Below are 25,367 nucleotides of genomic sequence, written 5' to 3' on the forward strand. Positions count from 1 at the left end.
GTTGATATACTTTTTTGGGGTTCAACGTTTATTTATTATTCCAACTGACCCTTACCCCAAAATCTGAAACTCACCTTAACCAGAACCCCAGCCGAACCCTAAACAAAAACCTCAACTTAACCCCTAAACCTTTCCTAACCCCAAATGTAAACTTTACAGTAAACCACAGCCCCATGATTGAAATGATGTATTTCCTTGCGGGGGACCAATGAAGGACGTTCAGTCTTCACCGGGTTAGTAAAACGTAAACCCACACAACACACACTTCCCTGTACACACTTCACATACAGGAAACACACTACATGTCCTTAGAGTATGGCCATTAATGCAAATAATAACACTCCCCCTCTGCATTTATGCAAATGAGGAAGACAACAGGAGAAACACACCCCCCCCAGCCCGGACGCACGCACAAAGCCAACCTTTTGAAATCCATGCAGCTAAACAACCACAGGGGAAATCAGAGTCACACAGACACACCATCACCAAATGAAAATGAATGAAATAAATGTTGTGGTTGTCATTAAAAACTGCTATAAATAAACCGTAAGTTTGTTAACTAGTCCCAGGAGAAGCCGTGAGCACGTCAGCCCTGCGCAGGTCTAACCACTTGGTGTCATTAACAGACAGAGATAATAGGCCAGGTATGGAGGAGGGAGACAGTTTGAGATGTGACAGACTGAATGTAACACTTATCTGAAAGCTTTAGTGTAGATACTGAAACCAGACCTCCCCCTCCCCCATTCCACCCTCCTCCATCTCTCTGCAAATAGATATTCCGGAAGAACTTTGAGAAATCGGCTGAGCAGATGATTAATATTCATGCAAAGTCTTTTCCTGTGGTTTTCCCACTTGTTAGTCTGACCAAGGATGTGGTATTCTGAAGCAAGGTAGACGACGAGTAGCTCCGAGGTGGACACCTTCCCGAGCAGAGTGGTGGGCACTTTCAGGTACATGAGCAGAATAACCACTTATGGTCCTCCTCCTAACTGGCCTGTCAGAGTTTCACCAGAGGGGAAGAAACCAGCTAACCAGACAAATCAATGAACCTCCCCATAGTCGGACTGACAGTCTCCCAGCCTCTGTACTCTGATCTTCTGCCTCTCAACAATAACAAACTCCACATCCAAGCATGGCGTAATAGCTGCTGATATTTGAAGAAAGCAGTCCTTTGTAGCCGCTTCAAAAGGCTCTTTCCCTCTCTCCCCTTGCCTCAGGTTTTGAACAAATGAGGGAAATAAGTTGTACATTTGTGAGTAAGCAACATGCCTAATCTTGTTTGGGAGCGGATTCTAGGTTCCAGAAAAAGAAATAGTCTATTTATCAGTGAAGCACTAATCATTAGACTTGATGCATGGGTAGACTGCTGACAGGTATATAGGTGCTCACCTTCACCAAGCAGTAATGTATGTTGCTTGAGTAACAGAGATTGTGTGGGCTTGTGTTTGTGCGCTCATGTTTGTGTGCTTTTGTGCGTGTGTGTGCATGTGGGCGTGTGTACGTTCAATAGGTACTTACAGTATAGTTGGCACACAGCGGATTGAAGGCATTGGTTCCACAGACAAACAGACCTCCTTGTCGACTCAGCAAAACCTTCATGAAGTTCCGACACTCGTCCTATTGGGTGAGAAACGAAGAATTTAAGGGGGTAGAAATAAGAATGGCTAGTCTGTGACTTATTATCGTGCTGCCAGGTGAAATGAGGCTTGTTAATGCATGATGGGAGGAATTATCGTATCATTAACACTGTCAGTCACTTCCTTATGTAGACCTATGGAGGCTCCCTGTCTGCCTGGGAGCTGCATCACAAACTTGCCATTGACTCACACCGGCAACTGATTGACAGGCGGCAATTCCAGCAAACCCAGGGCTTTCAGATAGCCATCTCCTTACCGCGTTACTACCGCCCATATTACTGTGATCGCCCAATGCCGTGTTAATTAGATTCGATTTGATTCAACTTTGTTGTCGCTGAATAAGTTCAGGCACAGAACAACGAAATGCAGTCACGAAAGAGCATGGCAACGACCAGCAGATCCAAGTCACTGTTGAATGGTGACTCAACGTAAAACAGAGCTGTGTATTTTATTCCTGTCACCTGTGCTAGTGTCCCTGTACATGTGACCCCCCCTTTCGTCCCCTCTCCTGTCCCAGCCAGGGTGGCTCCTGCCAACCCCCCCCCCCCCCCCACCACCACAGGGGTCTACTCAACAGGCGGGGGGGGGGGTTAGTGTTATTCCAGATGCTTCAGGCACCATCAGGGTTCTCGTTTTTCCACGGCGAGTAGATCAGTGGGGGATTTCGGGGGAGCCGAGGGGTGAGTGGGGGGTGGCAGCGTGTGTGGAGGGAGATGAGGTGACAATTCCTGGCACTGCAGTAGTATTTGACAGAGACCGGGGTGACATACAAGGAGACACTGCTCACTGACACTAAATCATGTCTGTCTGTCTGTCTGCATATTGAGCTATGTGCCTACGTGCGTGCTAGAGTGTGTGTGCGCTCTCGCGTGCGTGCGTGCATGCGTGCGTGCATGACACTGCACAGATTCAATGTTCATGTCAGTGTGATTTGCATTTTTGTTTTTCTGAGCAGAAAACAAAAAGCCAGATGTAGCTGCACAGTGCACGCTTAATGACAGACCAGACAGTGCCAAAATATCAGCTGAAATCGTCCAATAAATACTTATAAGACCATGTAAGCCTAACTATCACACAACGTGTGGGCTTTTGGCAAGGCCCTGCAGCGGCAATTAAAATACAGGATGTCTGCAGTATAAACAACAGGGATTTATACTCTCATCCCCGACATTCTCATCAGCCATGGTATATCGCTTTATTTGCTTGACTTTTTATTCTTTTTCCGTTGATTTTCAGAGTCTGCCTCCATATTTAGCATGTATTTGGATTCCACATTAAACCCCCCCAGCCTGGTGGTTTCACTCCTCTCTCCCCACTCACCCCTCCCTTTCCCTGGGCTCACTCCAGACAAAGCGCCACCTGTGCTGGCTGGCAGTTCTTTCACACGCCCCAGACGATCACAGCTCCACTTCTGACTGTTTCTGTTACACCACTGCATTATTTATACAGAACAACCCTGATGATTTAGACAGTCCGCCACACATATTGAATACAAACATGCTGTATTTGTGATTGCGTGTGCTTGTGTGGTGCGTGTGTGTGGCTGTCTGTGTGGTGTGTATGTCGGGGGGGGGGGGGGGGGGTTAGTGTTATTCCAGATGCTTCAGGCCCCATCAGGGCCATGGAGGTGGTAGCGATGCAGTACAGTAAACGGAGCTGAGCCAGATGTGTGTGTGGGACCAAACACAGAGTTCCTTCCTCTGTAGATGTTTATCTGAACAAGTGTCTTCCTCTCCCTGCTGATTCCCAGCCCCCGTCCTCTGTATGCCTGGACCTGGTCAGAGGAACCCTCTGTGTCCACAGCAAGCAAGCAGTCACATACCTAACCCTTCCTGCTCCTTGTGCATCTGTCTGGTGCTGATTTAATTCTCCACATGACATCACCAGGATGGCTTCACTACTGGTCAGTGTTTCCATTAATCACATAAATACATAATCTTTACAGGAAATATCTACAATACCAGGTAATAGCACATGGATATAGATCAAAGGTTGTGTTTGTTAAATAACCTAATTTTGCTAACCGTATTACATACAATGTAAATTTGTAAATAGTGTTGTAAATTTTTTTTTTACATACTATACATACAGTACCAGCCAGAAGTTTGGACAAACCTACTCGTTATATCTTTATTTCTTTATATCTTTTATTTTCCACATTGTGAAATGTTAGTAAAGACACTAAAACTATGAAATAACACACAGAATCATGTAGTAAACAAAAAATGTAAATACATTTATATTTTAGATTCTTCAATTTGCCTTGATAAAAGTTTTGCACACTCTATCAACCTGCTTCATGTAGTCACCGGAATGCTTTTTTAACAATCTTGAAAGAGTTCCCACATATGCTGAGCAGTTGTTGGCTGCTTTTCCTTCACTCTCCAGTCCAACTAATCCCAAACAATCTCAGTTCGGTTGAGGTCTTGTGATTGTGGAGGCCAGGTCATCTGATGTAACAGCATCACTCTCCTTCTTCAAATTGCCTGGAGGTGTGTTTTGAGTCATTGAACTGTTAAAAAACCAATGATAATCCCACTTAGCACAAACGAGATGTGATGATGCAGAATGGTGTGGTAGCCATGTTGATTGACTGTGCCTTAAATTCTAAATAAATTCTAAATAAATCACCCAACAATGTCACCTGCAAAGTATACCCACACCATCACACCAGATCCTCCATGCTTCACGGTGGGAACAACACATGCAGAGAGAATCTGTTCACACAAACTCACCCAAAATCTCCAATTTGGACACTAAAATTTCCACCAGCCAAATGTTTTTCTCATGTTTCTTGGCCAAAGCAAATGTCTCCTTCTTATTGGTGTCCTTCAACAGTGGTTTATTTGCAGCATTTTCCAATTGCATTTCAATCCTACCTCCTCTCAGCACAACAGATCAACACATTAAGAAGGAAACAAATTCCCACAAATTAACTTTTAACGAGGCACACCTGTTTATTGAAATGTATTCCAGGTGACTACATCATGAAGGTGGCTGAGAGAAAGTTAAAAGTGTGTAAAGCTGTCATCAGCAAAGGGTGGCTTCTTTGAAGAATCTACACAATGAAATGTATTTGTTTTGATGTCTTCACTATTATTCCATAAAGAAAACCCCTTGAATGAGGTGTGTCCAAACTTTTGACTGGTACAGCATATAAAAGATTGGAATTAGGTATTACGTAAGCATGGCGACTTAAGGAACCACTAAAATAATTAACTTCTTTGAACTGTTTTCACGAAACTGAGGATGAGCTAATTACCATAGCTGAGTTTAGTCACGCTTGAACGACATGTCAGCTACGCTGGTCCATCTCAGGATATTTTTAGTAAACAGCTTCTCACTAAAACGTTCAAAGTTTCCATAGCATGCATGACTGGGTCCATCACTACTGGGACAAGCACAGAGGAGTCTTAGCCAAGAGTTTCAAGAGAGCCAGACACTTCCCACACTGGCTATTCCCCTCTGTTCCTATCCCCCATCTGCACTCATCTCACCTCTGTCTCCTTGGGTGATCTACGCTTGACTCTGATCATTAGCAGCAGGCCTGTCATTTCAAGGCAACATTCTGACTCAGATTTTGACGTAAGGAAGAGTGACTGGGGCACGAGCGGGGGGTGAGGGGGGGGGGGTTTGGGCAAATCCAGAGGACAAATTAACAGCAGTGCTAAATTAGCACAAATTTGCCAGTAAAAAAACAAACAAAAAACCACTTCCTGCTCGGGTCCTCTCTTACTCAGCACGTTAATCTGCGTCCCTCCCTGAACTCACCTCATCTCCCACAGTGACTGTTTGATCCTAATGCTGACTGAATTCACAACAGGCCGGCAACCCACCACGAAGATGAGGAACTAGAGGGAGATTCATGGCGGCCATGAGGCAGTGGTTGCTGGGCCACCTGACGGGTGACCTGGACACTGCAGAGTCAGCTCCCTGTCCAATACGCTGCAGCCTTTCCTTGACCAAAACAATTAACCCAAATGACTGCATTATGTGTCCTGTTAAGAACTCTGAAACATGTTCATCAGTCCAAGGTTGTTTTGGGCAGCTGGAGAAACACGGCTGATTTAAGGTCACGGCTGCATATGCAGAGGTTTTCGTTTTAGCTTGGTCTGAACCCCTCAACCAAATTGGCTGACATAAGGTTTGTGACCTATGTGGCAGCTTCATATTCTGAAAAGCTGGGATGAAAACGTAGCTGTAACTGGAACCAACACTCCCAAAAAGGTAATAAAGATATTGCTGTAGGACCAGCAACCCCCAGTCTATGCATTCTATGGAATGATTCTTTTTTTTATGTTTAGTTATGCTAAAAAGACTTGTCAGACTGCCTGTTGTGTTTATGTTTGCAATGGATTACTGTTGAAACAGAAAACGAACTAAATATATTAGAACTGCTTTTCATGTCAAAGCCCCATCAGAGTCACAGAGTGAGTGAGCAATAAAAAGTAGCTTGGAGACTCCAAGGCGGCAACAGATCATTTTACAAAAACTACAAAAACCTAAATTCCCGAAAATTCACAACCAAAGCCATACATTAAACATAGAGATAATGAAAAGGACAAGGAGGGTGGCTCAAACCCTCAACAATCTTGCTCGAAGCCCTGTGTGCTATCGGCTGTGCCACAAAACTGTGCACAACTTGAGGAGTTGATATCCATGCTCATAAATCAGGGTCGCTAGAATACAATAAGCTGTGCAATCATATCATGGTGAGAACAGTGTTGTCTGTTATAAGATAGAGCCCCTCTGAGGCTGAGTATCAACAACATATTGATCAAACAATCTCACTAAGTGCTGCATATAATAATGCAAAACTGCTCTTTAAAAAGACGTCTACATGGAATTCCTCTGTTTGCATACTGACTGGTCGTGCCCTGGTGCTTGGCATTCAGCCAACAATGGCCAGAGTCTCTCTTCAGATCCTCTCTCTCTACCTCTTACACTCTTAATCTCTCTCACTCTCAATCTCTCTCTTTCACTCTCAATCTCTCTCTCTCTCACTCTCAATCTCTCACTCTCAATCTCTCTTACTCTCTCTCTTTGTGTCTGTGTCTAGGCTGAATACAGCCCAGGCCAGCTCTCTGGGGCTCAGTGGGAGGGAGAAATAGAGGAGGAGAAAGAGAGAAAATGTGATGGAGGCGTGGAGCCCATCTACATTGAGCTGGACAATAAAATGTCTCCGTAAAGATCCCCCAGGACGCGAAAAGGCAAAGAATTGGGATATTGAATTTCCCACCCAATTATGGGAATATGCCCTTTCTGATCAACCAACTGGAAACATTTAATTACAAAACCAATTACTGGTGGCAAATGTATCACATCTGACAAAAAAATCCCGGGAGCAGGACAGGGCATTTCCAGGAGTTAAAGTGGGTGACTGGAGGTTGGGGTTGGAGGGTGGAGGGTGGAGGGTGGAGTGTGGAGGGTGGAGTGTGGAGGGTGGAGTGTGGAGGGTGGAGGGTGGAAGGTGGAGGGTGGAGGGTGGAGGGTGGAGGGTGGAGTGTAGAGGGTAGAGTGTGGAGGATGGAGGGTGGAGGTTGGAGGGTGGAGGGTGGAAGGTGGAGGATGGAGTGTAGAGGGTAGAGTGTGGAGGATGGAGGGTGGAGGGTGGAGGATGGAGTGTAGAGGGTAGAGTGTGGAGGATGGAGGGTGGAGGGTGGAGTGTGGAGGGTGGAGGGTGGAGGGTGGAGTGTGGAGGGTGGAGGATGGAGTGTAGAGGGTAGAGTGTGGAGGGTGGAGGGTGGAGGGTTTGCTTGAGCGAGTATCTGTATGTGTGTCCGTCTGTCTGCCTGTATGTCTGCGTGTCCATCTGTGTGTGTCTGTCTGTGTGTGTGTGTCTGTGTCTGTGTGTGTGTGTATGTGTGTATGTCTGTGTGTGTCTGTGTGTGTGTGTGTGTGTGTCTGTCTGTGTGGTTGTGTCTGTCTGTGCGTGTGTCTGTCTGTGTGTGTCTGCGTGTGTCTGTGTGTGTCTGTCTGTCTGTGTGTGTGTGTGTGTCTGCGTGTGTCTGTGTGTGTCTGTCTGTCTGTGTGTGTGTGTGTGTGTGTGTGTGTGTGTGTCTGTCTGTGTGTGTCTGTGTGTGTGTCTGTCTGTGTGTCTGTCTGTGTGTGTGTGTGTCTTTGTGTGTGTGTGTGTGTGTGTATCTGTGTGTCTGTCTGTGTGTGTGTGTCTTTGTGTGTGTGTGTGTGTGTCTGTGTGTCTGTGTGTGTGTGTGTGTGTGTGTAGGTAAGGCACATAGACCAGGGAGAGGGGCCTGGTGCTCTTATCTCTGTGTGACTCACTGCATTACCAGAGTCATTAGAGGCAGCTTGGCCTTTCATTTCTCTACGTCAGGCCTGTGGCTCTCTGACTGCACCTCCTCCTATTCATCTCCCTGCTGTCCATTGTGCCTTTGTCTCTGGCTGACTCGCCCAGATTTGATGTCAGGTGTTATTTTCAGTGTTAAATCAGTCATTTTTTACTGCCTGGAGCGTACCCGCTTTGCGACTCTCCTACTCTTTCAGTAACGCCATGGTCGGTTTGTGTGCGAGCCGTGTCGATGTGTTTCAAGTCAGAAGGGAGAGGCACTGATGCGCTGTGAGGTGGTCAGGGGGGACGCTGGGTGTGTGAGAGGCAGGCTGGGTTGACTCATGGGAACTGTTCCACACTTCATTCATCACCACATCTCAGCTCACCTATTTAGTTTCACTGCCCCACCCACCCCATTTTGTGAGGGCACACACTGCGACTCGGGTGGGAGAGCTGGACTTGGGAAGTGTGTATTGGTTTAGGTTAGCAGGAACACTGGGGAGTGACACATGGATTTGCTGCCTCCATTAGCCAAGCCAGCAGTCAAACTATTGGGACTCTGAATGCCTAGTTCCAGGTCGCAGTGTCGGGTCAGGCCCATGATCCGGTAAGTGTGTTTGTGAGTGGGCGCGGCCTATCGTACATTTGCCCCAGCTCACCTCGTGTTTGCCCTTCATCCGACAGGTCCTGATGTCGTTCTTGTTAGACTCCCACGTACGCTTCTATAGCGGAGAGACAGAATAGAGGAGAGAGTAGTTGGCCACGGAGATTCCGGACCTGTCAGTAAAGCTGGATAGACTGTGCTGTGAGCTGTTAATGAGGTGTGTGTGTGCATGGAGAGGGCCTCACCTTGCTGTAGAACATCTCGTCTCCCGCCACATTGTCCAGCTCCACGCGAAAAAGGTCATCTCTGACAGACAAAGAGCATGGCAGTCAGCCAGCAGAAAGACAAAGCTAGGTCCTAGACAGGCACTCAGCTGCACTCCACATGCTCTCACACATAATGGATCTACAAATACTCTACTGTTTTATGGACAATTCTTGACAATGCTACAGAATAATTGTCAGAGAAGATTAAATGTTTGAGATCCGTTCATGTTCTGAAGGCAGTATTAACTATGTAACAATTACAATACATCTGAATGAAATCGATTTTGGATTCAGTTCTGTAAAATACGGTTATGTAACGTGACACATTTCAGCCCGTGGATGTAAAATAAAAGTGTAGAATTGCATAACGAGCGCTCTTTTCCCCTTGGTTTTGTTTAGTTTCATTTGACTTGACTTTGGTTTCGCTGGGATGTCGGAATTTTCCATATCTGTCTCACTCGTGAAGAAACTGAATTAATGGATGATTTAATCAAGCAGTTTGCCTGCGTTCATAACCCACCCACACAGACACACACTGACGGCATACAATGCCAATGAGAAGCCTCCATCATATAATATCATGTCTCCATGCTACTCAATGCCGCGCACTGCACTCACTGCTAATGTGTTAATAATTATTGTATAACCTTGCTGTGTCTCTGTGAAAGTGCCTTTAGAAACGGAGTTGGGGTGGGAGTGTTAAAGAAAACGCTAACAGCTGATGTAGCATATTGATCAGGGGCCTCTATCTACTGTGAATCAGCTGGAGAGGTTCTGGTTGTGCCCAGCTCCTTTCAGACACCAGGCTTTGAATGTCCTAATCTGCAAATCTGCCGTGGCCATGTTTATTCTGCAATATCGATCTTATCTCCCAGATCCAGTTCTGACTTCCATCTCTGCTGCTCGGCCCTACTCCTCCCGTCAGCAGATGGCGGGTTCTTTTGTGTGCATGCGGGTGTGTCAGTGTGTGATTGTGAGCGCGTGTGTCAGAGTGTACGTGCATTGGTGTATGCGTACGTGTGTTCGGTGAAGGAAAGGAGTAAGCCTACTGAATAATTCACTTGTGGCTTCTTTCAGTTTGTTAAAAGATTCCCTCTCTAGGTCACCTACCTCTCAATACAGGACAGTGGCAAAGCGGTGCGGATAGAATTACCATACACTTACTCTGTGCCTGGCTCATTTGGCTTGGTCAAAGTTTAAGCAGGCTACAAACAATCAAGTAGGGCAGAGAGTGTGGCGTAATCACATCCAGGGCACTTCAGGCCCGTCCGCAGTGTCCAGTATTAACATATGAAAATGTGAAGAGGGCTTCTAGTCAGTGTGGCAGACAGCCAAGCCAGTGTGAATGTTGCTCTGCCTCCTCTCCTAACTCTTGTGGTCCCCTCCAGGCTATACGACGGGTGTGAAGAATGAGGCCTGCGCTCCCTCCGCTCAACTGTTGCCTTCCACATTGTTTATGTTGCAGGACGTTCACGAGGTGGGTCGATCAGTCTCTCTGCACCACACCCACACTCCAACTGGCATTTAAGGAATACAATATGCAGGTGGGTTGCCAGTGATTTCATATTTACAGACATGAACCAGAACTATCCAAGGCAAACTTCTGAGATGTTATTCTCCACTCCAGTTCTTTTCTTTTTTTTGTCAGTTCTGACTGTGAGTTCCTTTGAGCTGTTCTAAAATGTCAGACACTGTGTCTCCGCAGAGATTGCCACAAAAAAAGGAAGCAAAAAAGTTGAGGTTTGCGATCAATCATTGAACCTGAGTCTCTCTGTGCTGAAGGGGTGCCACTCTCCCTGTGCGCATCCTCTGCTGCTGCCATGTGACTGCCTGCCTCTGTATGGACAGATATGCCCAAGGCAGCGCCATTCTGGAACATCTGTGGTGACTGGTTAATTGTGCTTATATGTGTCACATGGCATCAGGTCACTGGATTACCTCCCAGCAACCTTTGGAGGTCAGCATCTCTCTTAGCATGACCAGGGCTGGTCTGGCAGGATTCAGTTCAATTACAGTTGTGGTCAAATGCAAAGAAGGTCCCACCAACATTTCATTTCTGCTTCTAACCCAAACTAGAGAGGAACAGGGTGCTGCCCCATGTACCTGTGGAGTAATTATGGTTAACTGCCTTGCTCAAAAACAGAACGACAGATTTATCCGCTTGCTTGCTCTGGGAGCCACCTCTGGTTTATGGATCAGATGCCCTAACCCCCTCAAAGTCTGGACTTCAAAAGCCAGCTCCACTCTGTTGTTTCATTGCAACCCTATAATCAGGGACCTATTAAGACCAGGGACACCAGGTGGGAGCAATTAATGATGAGGTAGAACAGAAAACCATCAGGCTCCAGACCCGGGTGGGTAAGAGTACCCCTGTCAGACTCACCGTTAGTCTTTATATAGCACTCCTAGTGTTAGCCAATTGGCTCTCTAACTCTCCCAACTATGAAGGAGCTCGAATGTACCCCCTCCCAGATGGCAAAATCCTCTTACGGGTTTACCACAATTGTAAACCAATTAATCATGTACTGGCCACGTTCCTCAGTAGCTGCTCTCATCTTCTGATAAACACTGCTCAATTGGTTTATTTGCGTGGATTAGGCCAGGGAATCTGGATCTGAGTGACGGGCCCAGGGAGTCCAGACATCTGCTTATAGAGAGGAGTACTGGAGCACGGTTAGCTAATACCGCGGAGTGACAAGGAGTCTCTCTCTCCATCTTTCACCGGTCCAGTAAATGAGGGAGGACAGAGTGACAGAGCGACGTAGCTCCCAAGCAGATGCTTGGAGCTCAGAGCAGGGCTTTAATAGTCCTTGCTGTATGAACACCAATGCTAATGGTGACAGGATTTGGGCTCAGAGAAGCCTCTTATCAGGCCAGCCACTCGGCTGCAGCTTTCAGCCAATCAGCCAGGCCTCCCACAGGTACTCAGACGCCTTTGCACTTTTAAGTCTATCTGCTTGGCTTCGACGGCTTAGCTAAACACACACAACCACACACACACACACACACACAGGTAAAATCCCCAGCTTTCTCCTCAGATCACTTCCTGTTGGGGGACTGTGAAAGGCTGCCATTAGCCACTTCTTATTAATAGAAATGTGCAAAATGTATTTTTTACACTTGTCACAATCCTGGTCAGGCTGCTACATTGCGCCGTTATCCAGATCACCGTGACATTGGCATTCGCTGACTTTTTAAAGTTGTACAACTGTAGTTAAAACATAAATCAATGTGTCTCCTGAATGTGGTTGTGTTTAATCGCTAACCTGCAGTCTGACAGGCCTCCTGTCTTTATGCTTTGGGTTTTATTATTAGGCTGTGTAGCCAGAGTGGCTGGAGCCGAATACTGCAAGATTTGACATTTATTATTAGGCCTCTAGTATTTGATGTTGGAGAAATGGATAGGGACAAAGTCTAGGGCATTTCCTGAACCAGCATGGGGCTCCTTATTGAAACTAGCTACCTATTCTGCAGTAACCACCACCATATGTCGGTCCTACATGGAAATAGGAGTCCTTTTAATAAGTTCCCATTAAGAGTGATTTTTCCCGCGACATACAGTCTTCTGCAGTATTAGCAGAGCTATTTCTGGTTAGAGGGCAAACGGAGTTGAACAAACCTCCTCAACCTCGGTGACCTCTGGAGCGACCCCTCCACCACTCTGATTACTGTCTAACTAAGGTCAGACCATTCAGCCCCAGGGACGGCTCTACCCTGCCAGACCCTGTGGGTGGGGGGCAAGCTCTCACATTTTCGCGCCGCCGCTAACACTCACTGGCTCAGAGAAATGTCCTTGGAGAGCTTTTAAATGCATTTGATAAACATGTATTCAAATTCAATGACATTTACTTTAATATGTGACTTACGATACACAGACAATGTATGCAGGATTATAAAAGAGGGTTGAGTAAATACATGAATGCTAAAATCTACCTGGCTCCAATGTAGAGTGTCCGGTTAACCTTGAGAACTCTCTGAATATGCAGCGGCTCCTGTCTCAGGGATGAGCGATGTGGCCGACCTAGAAATACGGGGTACTTCCGGACCACTGTTGAGAGGGAGAGATAATGAGAGTGACATCACGTTGTGACCATGAGGTAGTTATCTGAACGGACAGGGGACAGGGCACTGCAAGGACACAGGGGAAGAACTGCTGGGTCTAGCTGGGTTACCATGGGAGACATGGGTCTTCCTACTCCTATTGGTCATGACTGGAGTGACTCCTCCTTCTGACCGGGTCTTCCTAGTATTCTGTCCATCTGTGTTCCCCTGCCCAACCTTCACACACACGTCGGCACACGCTAGACTAGAGGTAATTTTAGGATGTAGGCTGTGGGAGAAGGGTCAGGGCTGCCATAAATGGTGTGAGAAAGTGGTTTGTGAGTAAGTTGTAGAGGTGTGAGGTCAGAGTTAAGTTGAGGTCATGCCGCACCCATGCAGACAGCCAGACTCTGAGCCTCCAGGTTTGGACAGTTTGCAAAAACAGAAGACAGATAAAAGCCCCAGTCCATGTTTATCTGTGATGGGTGGATAGCGAACAGAGAGTGCCTTGATATGAGACCGGGTAAAGAGGAATCGCCTCCCTATGTGCCCTGTACTCTGACAACTGTCCATCTCTGTTCGCTATCCACCCATCACAGAAAAACATGAACTGGAGCCCTTATCTGTCTTCTGGTTCTACTGGATAGCCCTGATAGCCCTGATAGCCCTGATAGCCCTGATAGCCCTGATAGCCCTGATAGCCTGAGAAGTATCACCTTTGAGGTCTATGGTCAACACTGTTGAGTCACGATCAGTCATGTTTTTGCAAACTGTCCAAACCTGGAGGCTCAGAGTCTGGCTGTCTGCATGGGAGCGGCATGACCTCAACTTAACTCTGACCTCACACCTCTACAACTTACTCACAAACCACTTTCTCACACCATTTATGGCAGCCCTGACCCTTCTCCCACAGCCTACACCCTAAAATGACCTCTTCATTCACACTATTCAGACTACTCTAGACCATACAGCCTGTTCTGATCCTGTTCCAGACACGTTATGTGGGAGACCTGGCCTTGACCCACTCTGTGTGTGAGAGACAATTGTATTGTAAACTGTGTGTGAGAGAGAGACAACTGTATTGTACACTCTGGGTAGGACCGACAACTGTATTGTACACTCTGTGTAGGACAGACAACTGTATTGTACACTCTGTGTGTGTGAGAGACAACTGTATTGTAAAATGTGTGTGAGAGAGACAACTGTATTGTACACTCTGTGTGTGTGAGAGACAACTGTATTGTAAAATGTGTGTGAGAGAGACAACTGTATTGTACACTCTGTGTATGACAGACAACTGTATTGTACACTCTGTGTAGGACAGACAACTGTATTGTACACTATGTGTAGGACAGACAACTGTATTGTACACTGTGTGTGAGAGGGAAAGTGTTACCTTCAGTGGGGATGAAGTTCAAGGGCCCTGGTTCCTCTGGAAATGCAGTGCTGGCCAGTCGCACGAGCCAAAATAGCAGGAAGAAGGGTGGGTCAAGGGGGGCCATGACAGCAGCACACAGGCTCTGTGAGGATTAAGAGAGAAAGCGGTCAGTCAGTTGAAGATTGAAACGGTCAGTCAGATGAAGAACGAAAGTGGTCAGTTAGATGGAGGGAGAGTGTGGTCAGAGTCAGGGTGACAGGCCCACGCTACAGTGAACTACAAACACTGACAAACTGTCAAGAAAGACCAGGCACCATGTGTCCACGCCAGTAACATCTCACTCCATACAGCCAGGAGATGGGCAGACTCAGACAGAGATGAAGCCTTGCACTGATAAAGAAGTGCACAGTTATGATGAATAGAAATACAGTGGAGGAACCATGGAGGAGCAACCCTGGAGGACAGAAAGAGAGAGAGAGAGAGAGAGAGAGAAAGAGACAGAGAGAAAGAGACAGAGAGAGAGAGATAGAGAAGACCTGATAGAGAAAGGAACTTTGCTGATAACTTAAATACATTGAGGATAACTTTCTCACTATGACTGTAATATGTGGTTATCTTAAGAGGTGTGCACTATAAGTCTCTCTGATAAGAGTGTCTGACAAATTTCTATGTAATGGAAAAATTGAAAATGAGAAAAAGACAAAGAGAGAGAAAAAGATAAATACATAGAGGCGGTAGAGAGTCAAGAGACTGTTTACTCAAATTAAATCCTTGCTGTCAACGCAAATCACATCTCCGGCAGTTGGGTAAACAGCAGGTATTTTTCATGGGCTATTACAGCAACCTGAGCCAAAAGGAGAGACTCTCAGAGGACGGAACGGACATGGACATACAAATGATAGCAAAATTAAGTTAGCACACTCAATCCATAGAGAAAATTACTTCTGCACTTTGGAGGAGGAAAGCCTTGGGGATTGCAATTGACTGTTGTCATAAACCTCAAACCGCCTCGCAGAGCAGCTCTTAGTGCTGGAGGTAGGCTGTGAAGCAGCGCTTTATTGTGGATGACGGATGGAGCACTTTCCATTCTTATCAGTGTGTCAATCTCTGCCTGACTGCTTCTCTTTCTGGATGATTATGCTTACTGTTCTTTTCACATGAAAACTCAGCATGAGGACGTCTACAAAAATGTGTCACAGAGGAACAAAAACACGTGCCATTCAACAATATTTGTAAGGCGCCACTTATTTTTCTTTTCACATTCTTACTGTTTCTTATGTCAATAACGCCTCAGAAAATCATTAGGAGGGAAAAGTCAGTCGGCGTGACTGAAAACACAAGACAAATGATTGAATGAGCTGGTGTTACTTAGTGGTGCCACTATCATGGAGTGTTGCCACTATCATATTTGAATTGTCAAGGTTAGATTTCCTTATTCAAAACCATTTTCGCACTTCACCGTGGTTACAAACACATTGTATGGCGCAAATGCAAATCCAGGCACTTGGATACACTCCCCACACGGCCTGACTCTCCTCAGCCGAGCCACACAAGCAGCCATTGTAGAGACCAAGCAATCTTTCTAATGAGCCGGTGACACACACACACAACTTTATCAGGAGATCACATCTGAACAGGCCATTGCTCAAATTCCTCCCATTGATGTCAAAACAAGAGAAGACTCATAATACTAATTGCTCAACACTCAAACCACAGAGTTAGAGGAGGATGAAAGAGGAGAGTCACAGGCAGAAGAAGGAAGGTCAGAGGGAGGGAGAGGGAACGAGAGAGGGAAGGACAGAGGGAAGGAGAGAGGGAACGAGAGAGGGAACGAGAGAGGGAACGAGAGAGGAGAGGACAGGGAATGATTGCAGGGGAAGGAGATAGACGTACATGCGGAGGAGAGTAGAAGACGTGAGTCCGCATTGCCAAAGATTCCATTGTTTCTTTTTATTAATAATATATGACTAAATGTCAGTCTTCATGCATTCAATTACCATAATTAGAGACAGAGGGCTATAGGATTTCATGGGACAACAAGCTAGGCTAGACACTAAAGATGTCCAGGGGCAGCACCAGCATTCAGATCCACAGCTAAATGTTTTCATAATGATGACAAATGGCTGTGCTGGACAGGGCTAGTGCATTTATTAAAGACCAAGGCCCTTCTTTTAACTGTAGCACATTCTACAATACAGCATTCATTATAATACCACAAGGCTACAGTGTATTTATTACAATAGCCATTCACTACAGCAGGATTTACACGCAGCCATTATTCATCCGTTCCCACAGACCCAGATCAATGTAATTACAGACATTTAGCCTGGTCATTTCCTAAATAAAGATGTTAAGAGATCATTTAAGGTCTGAGAGGGAGGGGAGGCCGGGTGCTGTCTTCACGATGACCAGCAATGAGCCGCCACTGATGGCTTAGATAACAAATCACTGAGTGAATCAATGACGCCTCAAGTCTTTAGAAATTCTTAATGAGGAGTGATATTGTCTTGATAGCGCGGAGAACAGAGGGGCCTACAGACAGAGGCGAAGTGGCAGGAAACAGGCAACACGCAGGCGGGGTGGCTCGGGCTGTGGCGGCTCCGGGTAAACAATCAGGAGTGAGATGTTCAGCATGCAAATGACTCGGCTCATAGTTGTCATTGCTCAGATGCTCCGGCTTTCCAATGACTTTGTTCCTCATTACGGTCGCCATGGACCCCCAACCCCGTCTTCCTCCCAGCTTTGGCGCTAAGTGTGTGCTCTGAGAAGGTAGGTCCATTACTGAGCCCGGAGCCACTTGTACTATCTATAAATCACACGTATGGGTTGGAAAGCAAACTCAGATTATGCATGTCCTAGATGGAGAAATGGTAATAGATGACGAACAGTGTGGTTTGTAACAGTATTCAGCTGCAGGAGATGAGTTCTTATAATAGAGAAACACTATCTCCACTGGGGAAACACCTGAGCTCTGGTAATAAAGTAGCCAAGCACTAATGACCAGAGTGGGTTTATCAGTGAACTTTACAATCCAGCGATCTAAACTCAATATTACGGGTCAATATTTGAACTGTCTCAATAGTATTATACAGAAGGACTTGATGGGTAAGAGAACATAAAAAGGCTATGCCAGGGAAATACTCTACTCAACTTTTTCCACTATGAGTAAATCCTTTTAATTGCATCCTACAAGCCCCACTTCAAAGATCTTATTGAGGCTAATTGTCATATTAGAAAGGGGAGGGTGTGCTTTATGGAGTGTGTAGAATCAATGACAGGCTAGACTCATCCAGTTTGGATCGCTTTCAAGTAGCAATAACACCACACAGCCCCAGAGTGGAAGGACAGAATACGGACAGATGGGGAATTGAACAACAGAACAAGGAAAACATAGAAATGGAGAGAGAAAGAGAGAATAACGAAAGCGGAGAACAGAGGGTGAAGCAAAGTGCAGCGAGGGAATCACGCTGGATATGTGGAAAGTGAAGCCAAAGTATGTTAGGAATGCTTTCATAGGTCGGAGTCTGGGAAAGGCACTGAGAGCGGAAGAGCACAGAGCCAAGAGTGGACTGATTCTTTCCTGAACACGCCCTAAATCTGCTCAAGTGACCCGGGATGCTTAACCTCCCCTCTTCTCTTCCTTCACTCCCTCCTCGTTCTCCTCTGCAGGGACAAGTCAGCTCCAAACATGAGCACCAAGCTATCACTCTCACTCACGGTTCATGTAAATCACTGCAGGAATCCAGTCCACTCAACCAAAACACGCTTCTCTGAATGAAGACTGATGTGACTAAAGGCCGCCCCCTAGACTTTCTGCCTTTGGAATGAAACTGTAGAGAATATGCTCGTACCATAGCACCATCAGCTATGCAACGGGATTTGACCCAATTCAGTGTCATGTTTGGTTGCAGCCATTTCCCATAGTAACATAGCTATGTTTACAGACATGGGAGACATGATATGGCCTCTTGCAGCATAACTCCATCACTCAGCGGCAGAGCCTGGCAAACCCAATCTTCACTACTGCTAATGTCAGTTAGCGGACATCATCCTACAGCAGTTATGTTCAGAAACCAAGCTAGAAGTTAAGGGCATGACTGCATTAAGATCAGCATTGCCGCCAGTCCGGTACATGTCTGACGTTTGAGGCTGTGAGAGGAGTACTTAGCAGAAGTGCTGATTTGTTCCTGGTGAGCTACAACAGTAATACCTGGGCTGTTTATTGATGAGTTCTACTGTATCTCCAGGCAGCCTGTCTAGCCCTGCGTCGCTCCCATTGCTCGTCTAACTCGTCATCACAACAACTACCGAGGGTTTGACACTGGCTAGTGTGAAGGGGCAGAAATCAAGCCAGGATACCCATGTCATTGTCTGAGAATGTCTGGAGAAGGGTGTTTGGTTATTGTGGGTCTCTGTTTTTTTTAAGTCGTGTCATCCTAAGCAGCAGGCACTTCACGCCTGCAAAAGCTCGCCAGATAAAATTATTATTATGACAACATTTCCAACTAGAGGTCATCACTGTGTCCATGGGTCCAATGTGAACGAATGTTCTATAAGAGACATAAACATGTTGCATCTACAGGTAACAGTGACCCAACTTTTAAATCAGGACCTGGTTGCAGCTTAAGTATCATTAGTAGGTCAGGGATCAAACTACTTTACGCAGTGAAGGCAAAGAAAAACAGAGAAACCTGCCTAATGTTCGGGAGGTTTGCCGCACCACAAACCGCCGAGCTACACTTGATTATTGTCTTAACATTCCTCAGAGATCTTGTATTATCTTACATACATAATTCACAGGGACACAGAGCTGATATCCCAGCTGGCTCCCATCCAGCCATCATTTGCCCCCTCGCTCCATGATTTACCAGGGAGAAGGATTTATGGAAATGGAAACAACAGTCCGGGTCTGTGCCTGTCACAAGAATGGGGGAGAGAGGAAGGCGGGGAGCCTCAAAGCTGTCAAGGTAAGCAATTTCTCTGTTCTCTTCAGAAGGGGAGGAGATGCCAGGAGGGTAAAAGATACGGCAGGGAAATAGAGAGAGAGGGAGGGATGGAGAAGGGAATAGAGAGAATACAAAAAGTATCTCATCCTAAACAGAGAGTACACAGAATACCAGACCACCATGGCATCACTGAGCAGCTATCAAAAGGCCACCATCGGCAGACCTGGTCCTATAGAGAAAACAGGCTCTCCTGAAAAATGCAGCAACACATTAAAGACACGTTTCAAAGAATTTAAACAAGTTGAGCACCAATGACATCATAGATATAACCTTATCCATTTAGTAATTTCCCCTTCATGTTAATTATCTGCACACTGTCAGAACCCTATACATAGCTAAAATGATATAAGATTTAGAAAGTCTTCATCCTTCTGAAACATTTGCATGTGCAATGTCAATTTAAAATTCTGCATCTTTATTTTTTCATATTTGTTATTTATTATATTTATGTAATCTTTCTTATTTTCCACCAGCTTCGGCAATGTAAACAAATGTTTCCCACACCAATAAATACCTTTAAAGGGAGACAGGCCTTAACAGATTATGGGAATCTGAATGTCACCTCAGCAGTAATTGTGTTTTTAGTTCTACCAAACGTGCTCATCCTTCCTTCTCTCCTGGCTCTCCCTTCATCACTGCTGACTGCACTACATAGTTCGGCCTTCAGCAGCACATTAACACGACAAGAAGAAACCAGCCTAATGGTCAGGAAAGAACAACACAAGAGCCAGGCTAGCAGAACACGCAAAACTAACAGAACTTAATAATGGCTCTGTCATCTACATCTATTTCAGACTGTAATAGCATAATCCAAGAGGAAATCAGCTCAGGAGAAGACTCACTCTGACGCAATAAAACCAATTCCCATCTCTGACAGTCTGGTTGGAGTCATGAACGACATAGAAATCCGGGAGATTCTCCTCTTCTAGTCACAGCACTGGGATAAAGCAGAGACAGCTGGAGAGAAAGGAGGACTGTATAGATTCTACTGGCCTTCATGACACAGTCTCTTGCTGCAGGCAGTCTGTCTACCTCTGCACATGCAGTCAAACACCATCCTGGACATATTTATTCAGCAGATCATTTGTGCATCTGCTCCCCCCATTTCCTCCCTCCCTCTTTTTATCCTGTCTTTCTGCTTGTCTATCCATTCTATCTGTCTCTATTTCTCTCTTTATCTGTCTCCCTGCTCTCTCTCTCTCTCTCTCACTCTCTCTCTCTCTTTCTCTCTCTCTCTCTCTTGCCCTCTCTCTCTCGCTCTCTCTCTCTCTTGCTCTCTCTCTCTTTCTCTCTGTAGAAATCACCCACCTGCTCATCCTATTTAGTGAGATAAATTCCCCAGTATCTCTTTCAATAGAGGAGTGTGTTGTCCTGTCTGCCACTGCCTTCATTCAATTCTGAATCTCTGCTTTACACTACCCCTCCCACCCATCCACTCACCACTGACATTCAGTTGGAATTAATGTCAGGTTTCAGACGATGGTGAGTTAATGTCATGTTTCACACTATGGTGAAATAATGTGATGTTTCAGACAATGTTGAATTAATGTCAGGTTTCAGAAAATGTTGAATTAATGTCAGGTTTCAGACGATGGTGAATTAAGGTCAGGTTTCAGATGATGGTGAATTAATGTCAGGTTTCAGATGATAGTGAATTCGTGTCAGGTTTCAGACAATGTTGAATTGATGTCAGGTTTCAGATGATGGTGTATTGATGTCAGGTTTCAGATGATGGTGAATTGATTTCAGGTTTACAGATGATGGTGAATTGATGTCAGGTTTCAGACAATGTTGAATTAATGTCAGGTTTCAGATGATTGTGAATTGATGTCAGGTTTCAGATGATGGTGAATTCATGTCAGGTTTCAGATAATAGTGAATTGATGTCAGGTTTCAGATGATGGTGAATTGATGTCAGGTTTCAGACAATGTTGAATTAATGTCAGATTTCAGATGATGGTGAATTAATGTCAGGTTTCAGATGATGGTGAATTGATGTCAGGTTTCAGATGATGGTGAATTGATGTCAGGTTTCAGAAAATGGTGAATTGATGTCAGGTTTCAGACAATGTTGAATTAATGTCAGGTTTCAGACGATGGTGAATTCATGTCAGGTTTCAGATGATGGTGAATTGATGTCAGGTTTCAGATGATGATGAATTCATGTCAGGTTTCAGATGATGGTGAATTGATGTCAGGATTCACACAATGTTGAATTGATGTCAGGTTTCAGATGATGGTGAATTGATGTCAGGTTTCAGATGATTGTGAATTGATGTCAGGTTTAAGAAAATGTTGAATTAATGTCATGTTTCACACTATGGTGAATTCACGTCAGGTTTCAGATGATGTTGAATTTATGTCAGGTTTCAGACAATGTTTAATTGATGTCAGGTTTCAGAAAATGTTGAATTAATGTCATGTTTCAGACGATGGTGAATTAAGGTCAGGTTTCAGATGATGGTGAATTGATGTCAGGTTTCAGATGATGGTGAATTGATGTCAGGTTTCAGACAATGTTGAATTGATGTCAGGTTTCAGATTATGGTGAATTAATGTCATGTTTCACACTATGGTGAATTAATGTGATGTTTTAGACAATTTTGAATTAATGTCAGGTTTCAGACAGTGGTGAAATAATTGCAGGCTTCAGGCAATGGTGAATTAATGTTAGGTTTCCGGTGACGCTGAATTAATGTCAGGATTTGGACAATGTTTAATTAATATTAGGTTTCAGACGATGGTGAATTAATGTTGGTGCACACAGTACAAGTACACTGGAAACGCCCACATATTGTGTCAATCAAGTAACATTGTACTTGCTACTAACAGAAATGCACACACACACACACACACACACACACACACACAAGAACTACACACAAGTATATACACACAAACAGACCAAGCCTAACATATATTTGAGCTGCATCTCTGACTGGTAAGGTTCTTTGCACCAGGACATAATAATCAAGACAGAGGGCTACAGCTTAGCCATGTCTCTACTGGTCTCTCTCTCTACCTGTCTCTGTCCGTCTCTCTCTCTACCTGTCTCTCTCTGTCTCTCTCTCTGTCTGTCTCTCTCTGCACCTGTCTCTTTCTGTCTCTCTCTACCTGTCTCATTCTGTTTCTCCCTCTCTTTATCTGTCTCTCTCTCTGTCTTTCCCTCTCTCTGCCTCACTGTCTTTATCTGTCTCTCTCTATCTCTACCTGTCTGTCTCTTTCTCTCACTCCCTCAACATGTCTCTTTCTCTAAGCTATCTCTCTCTTGGTCTCTACCTATCCCCCTCTGGCTCTTCACCTTTCTCTCCACTCTCAACCCTCTACCTGTCTTTTTCTGTTTCTCTGTCTCTAACGGACTCAACATGCATTTATTAATATCTCGATTGATCTCTGTCTGTCTCTCTTTATCCCTCTCACTTCTCATCCATTTCTGTCAGTCTCATTCTCCTCCCATTAACTTTTTTAACTTTTTTAATCTCCCTGTCTACCATTCTGTTCCATCTATTTATTCTCTCCTTTATTTATCTTCTTTCCCCTGTATTCCATTTCCTTTAAAAAAAAAAAAAAGCATGTTTCTGTGTGTGTGTGTGATGAGCTTTGTGCTGAGAGGCGTGGGGGTCCATTGTTTATTTAACTTTGTTAAGATACCTCACTCTTTTCACTCACTCTAGCTGACAGTTCATTCCTCCTGGCGTCTCCTTTCACCTCCCTCCTCCCCTGCCCTCCTCTCACCTCCTCCCTCCCTTGCCCTCCTCTCGCCTCCCCCCTTCCCTGTTCTCCTCTCACCACCCCCCTCCCCGGCCCTCCTCTCACAGCTCTGTACTGTGGTGTTTGCTACAGTGTTAGTAATAGACATCGGGATAAGATGAGCAAATCTTTGTGGGTGGGGAGTGGGTTGCTGTAGTGATATCAATAGGGGTGTGTGTGTGTGTGTGTGTGTGTGCGTGTGTGTGTGTGTGCGTGTGTGTGTGTTTGTGTGTGTGTGTGTGTGCGTGTATGTGTGACTCAGAGAGTTATAGAATGAACATGTCAGTCAGTCTTGACAGGAAGTTTGAGTGGTGGGAGAGAAACGGGGGATGTACAGGAAAAACTGAAAAGGTTGAATAAAATCCAGGTTTAATGTTTACTAAGCCTGTTGCTAGGGAGATGAGAACCCAGGGCCAAATTTAGTCATAACAGAAGCATAAAACTGATAAACCAGCAGCCATTCAGAAAGAGAAATAATCATGCACATATTTAGACTTGGGAGGGAAGGAGAGAGGAAGACAAATGAAGGAGTAGAAAATGTTTAAGGAAAAGAAAGATGCAAGGAGTGTGGTGCCGAGAAAAAGAAGGACACAGCGACCAGTGAATAGCTCAGTTCAAACGTGTGTGTGAGTGTGTGTGTGAGTGTGTGTGTGTGTGTGTGTGTGTGTGTGCGCGCGTGCGCATTTAGAGGAGATTACAAAGGACACACACTAGTAAACAATGTGATGGGCTGAGTGGAGGATTAAAGGAGAAGATGTAAGACCTCCGTGACCCTGACAGACTCTGCTGTGTTATTATGGTTCATTAGCTTCTCGGCTCAGTCCGCACAATACACAGGTTTCAAATGACATCCTCAGACCCTTCCAAACAAAATCAACGGTTCTTTTATCGAATGATCCCATAATATCCCCAGATTTGCATAAAGCGGTGCTCATGCTCCTCACCAGATGCAGGGTTATTCGACAATGTCATTTACTACCTGGCATCTCAAGGAGTGGATCAAATCAATAAAACCATTTCCCCCCAAACGCAATGGCCTCTGCTCTGGTGGTAATTCAATTCAATAAAAAAGGAAAAAAGCTGTAGGAAGTCTCTGTGGGGTCTAGGCTTTACGTGAGCCTGAAACTATTGAAGAACAATAACAGCACTATAACATGTGCAGCTACTCCATTCTGTATTCAGTCAATACATATGATATTAAAGACAAACAGGTCCGTCCTTCATGTTTCACATGAATGTTTCAGTGTCTGCGACATCCAGCTGGGTGGGTGGCCTGCTGTCTATATAGTTAACAGGAATTCAGTTTCATTTAGGTCTTAATTACAACTACAGTGCCACATAATCTCATTGATCAGCTCTCATGAAGCCTTAAAAGACCAACGCTTTAAAACACACAGCCATTGTTCTCTTAGTTCAGTCCTGAAGACGAGCGTATGAAACGTATTTGTTGTTAAAATCACAGGGTAAAAGAAAGTTGCCATTGATTGGTGTTTTCCCAGGGTCTTCTCAAAGACAACAGGCCAACACAGAGCAAGCCAAACACACTGGGGGTCCCCTGCTGCTTCTGTTGATGGATGCACGGAGTTAAGTACACAAAAACAGAGAGATACACAACCAAGACAACACAGCTATGTCAAGACACCCACATTCCGGAACGTTTTCTCACAACAAGACTGAATTTCCATTCAACCTGTGTTGCTCATTGAAGTAGATAAATAATTGGGCGATTCCACGCAAAGGTCAACCTGAGCATCTTCTATTATAATTTCCAAATGAATCCTTATCTTTAAGGTCTCTAATTCAGAGCGCAGAGTGCAGGGTTTATTTTACTAGTGTACGTAGGAAGGCAAATTAATTTGAGTAGGTGGTCAAGTCTCAAGTAAGTCAATCATATTTAATGGCTTTAAGAAAGGGATCCATGTTTTTACATGTACAACTGTCTGCAAACGTAGTTCTGGAGATATTAACAAAAGTAACAGATGAATTTCAAGTGTTTTCATGTTCTACAGTCTTAAAGATGGGTGTGTGACTGGGACAATCATTGTAACATTCATAAAGAAAAAATACATAAAACATTTTCCAAGGTTTTACGGTGGTTAATCTCTTCATTGTCATTATCCTTTTTTACATCATATAATATCTGTAACATCCTTACACTTGTAAATATGATAGATAATAATTGTAAATGTGATAGCTAATTATTCATAATATTGATCATAACAGTTCTTTCACATTTTACTGTATATTTGAGTCAAAACATCCATATCGTTTTTTTTGTCTCTGAAATGATAATATAAATATATTTTCAAAATTGTGTTTGTGTTCTCTCAAGCCTTTTCTTTGAACTTAATACTAAAATGCTACTCAATTCTCATTTCATTGCACATCCTAATGCT

The 25,367-nt window shown here is 44.8% G+C and overlaps 1 protein-coding gene across 4 annotated transcripts in view; it reads right to left on the reverse strand.

Annotated features, from left to right (window-relative positions):
* The window catches only part of sema6bb (sema domain, transmembrane domain (TM), and cytoplasmic domain, (semaphorin) 6Bb), a 120,811-nt gene that overhangs the window by 38,251 nt on the left and 57,193 nt on the right, over window positions 1–25,367 (reverse strand). For all 4 annotated transcript variants that reach the window (XM_020049350.3, XM_020049349.3, XM_020049348.3 and 1 more), the window contains exons 2-6: window positions 14,234–14,357; window positions 12,730–12,844; window positions 8,776–8,836; window positions 8,586–8,648; window positions 1,519–1,617 (exon numbers count right to left, since the gene is read on the reverse strand). In XM_020049350.3, the coding sequence (XP_019904909.1) occupies window positions 1,519–1,617; window positions 8,586–8,648; window positions 8,776–8,836; window positions 12,730–12,844; window positions 14,234–14,339 (444 nt within the window). In that variant the 5' untranslated portion in view covers window positions 14,340–14,357. The remainder of the gene's footprint in view (window positions 1–1,518; window positions 1,618–8,585; window positions 8,649–8,775; window positions 8,837–12,729; window positions 12,845–14,233; window positions 14,358–25,367) is intronic.

Source organism: Esox lucius, chromosome 8, assembly GCF_011004845.1.
Source record: "Esox lucius isolate fEsoLuc1 chromosome 8, fEsoLuc1.pri, whole genome shotgun sequence".
Classification (NCBI taxonomy): Eukaryota; Metazoa; Chordata; class Actinopteri; order Esociformes; family Esocidae; genus Esox; species Esox lucius.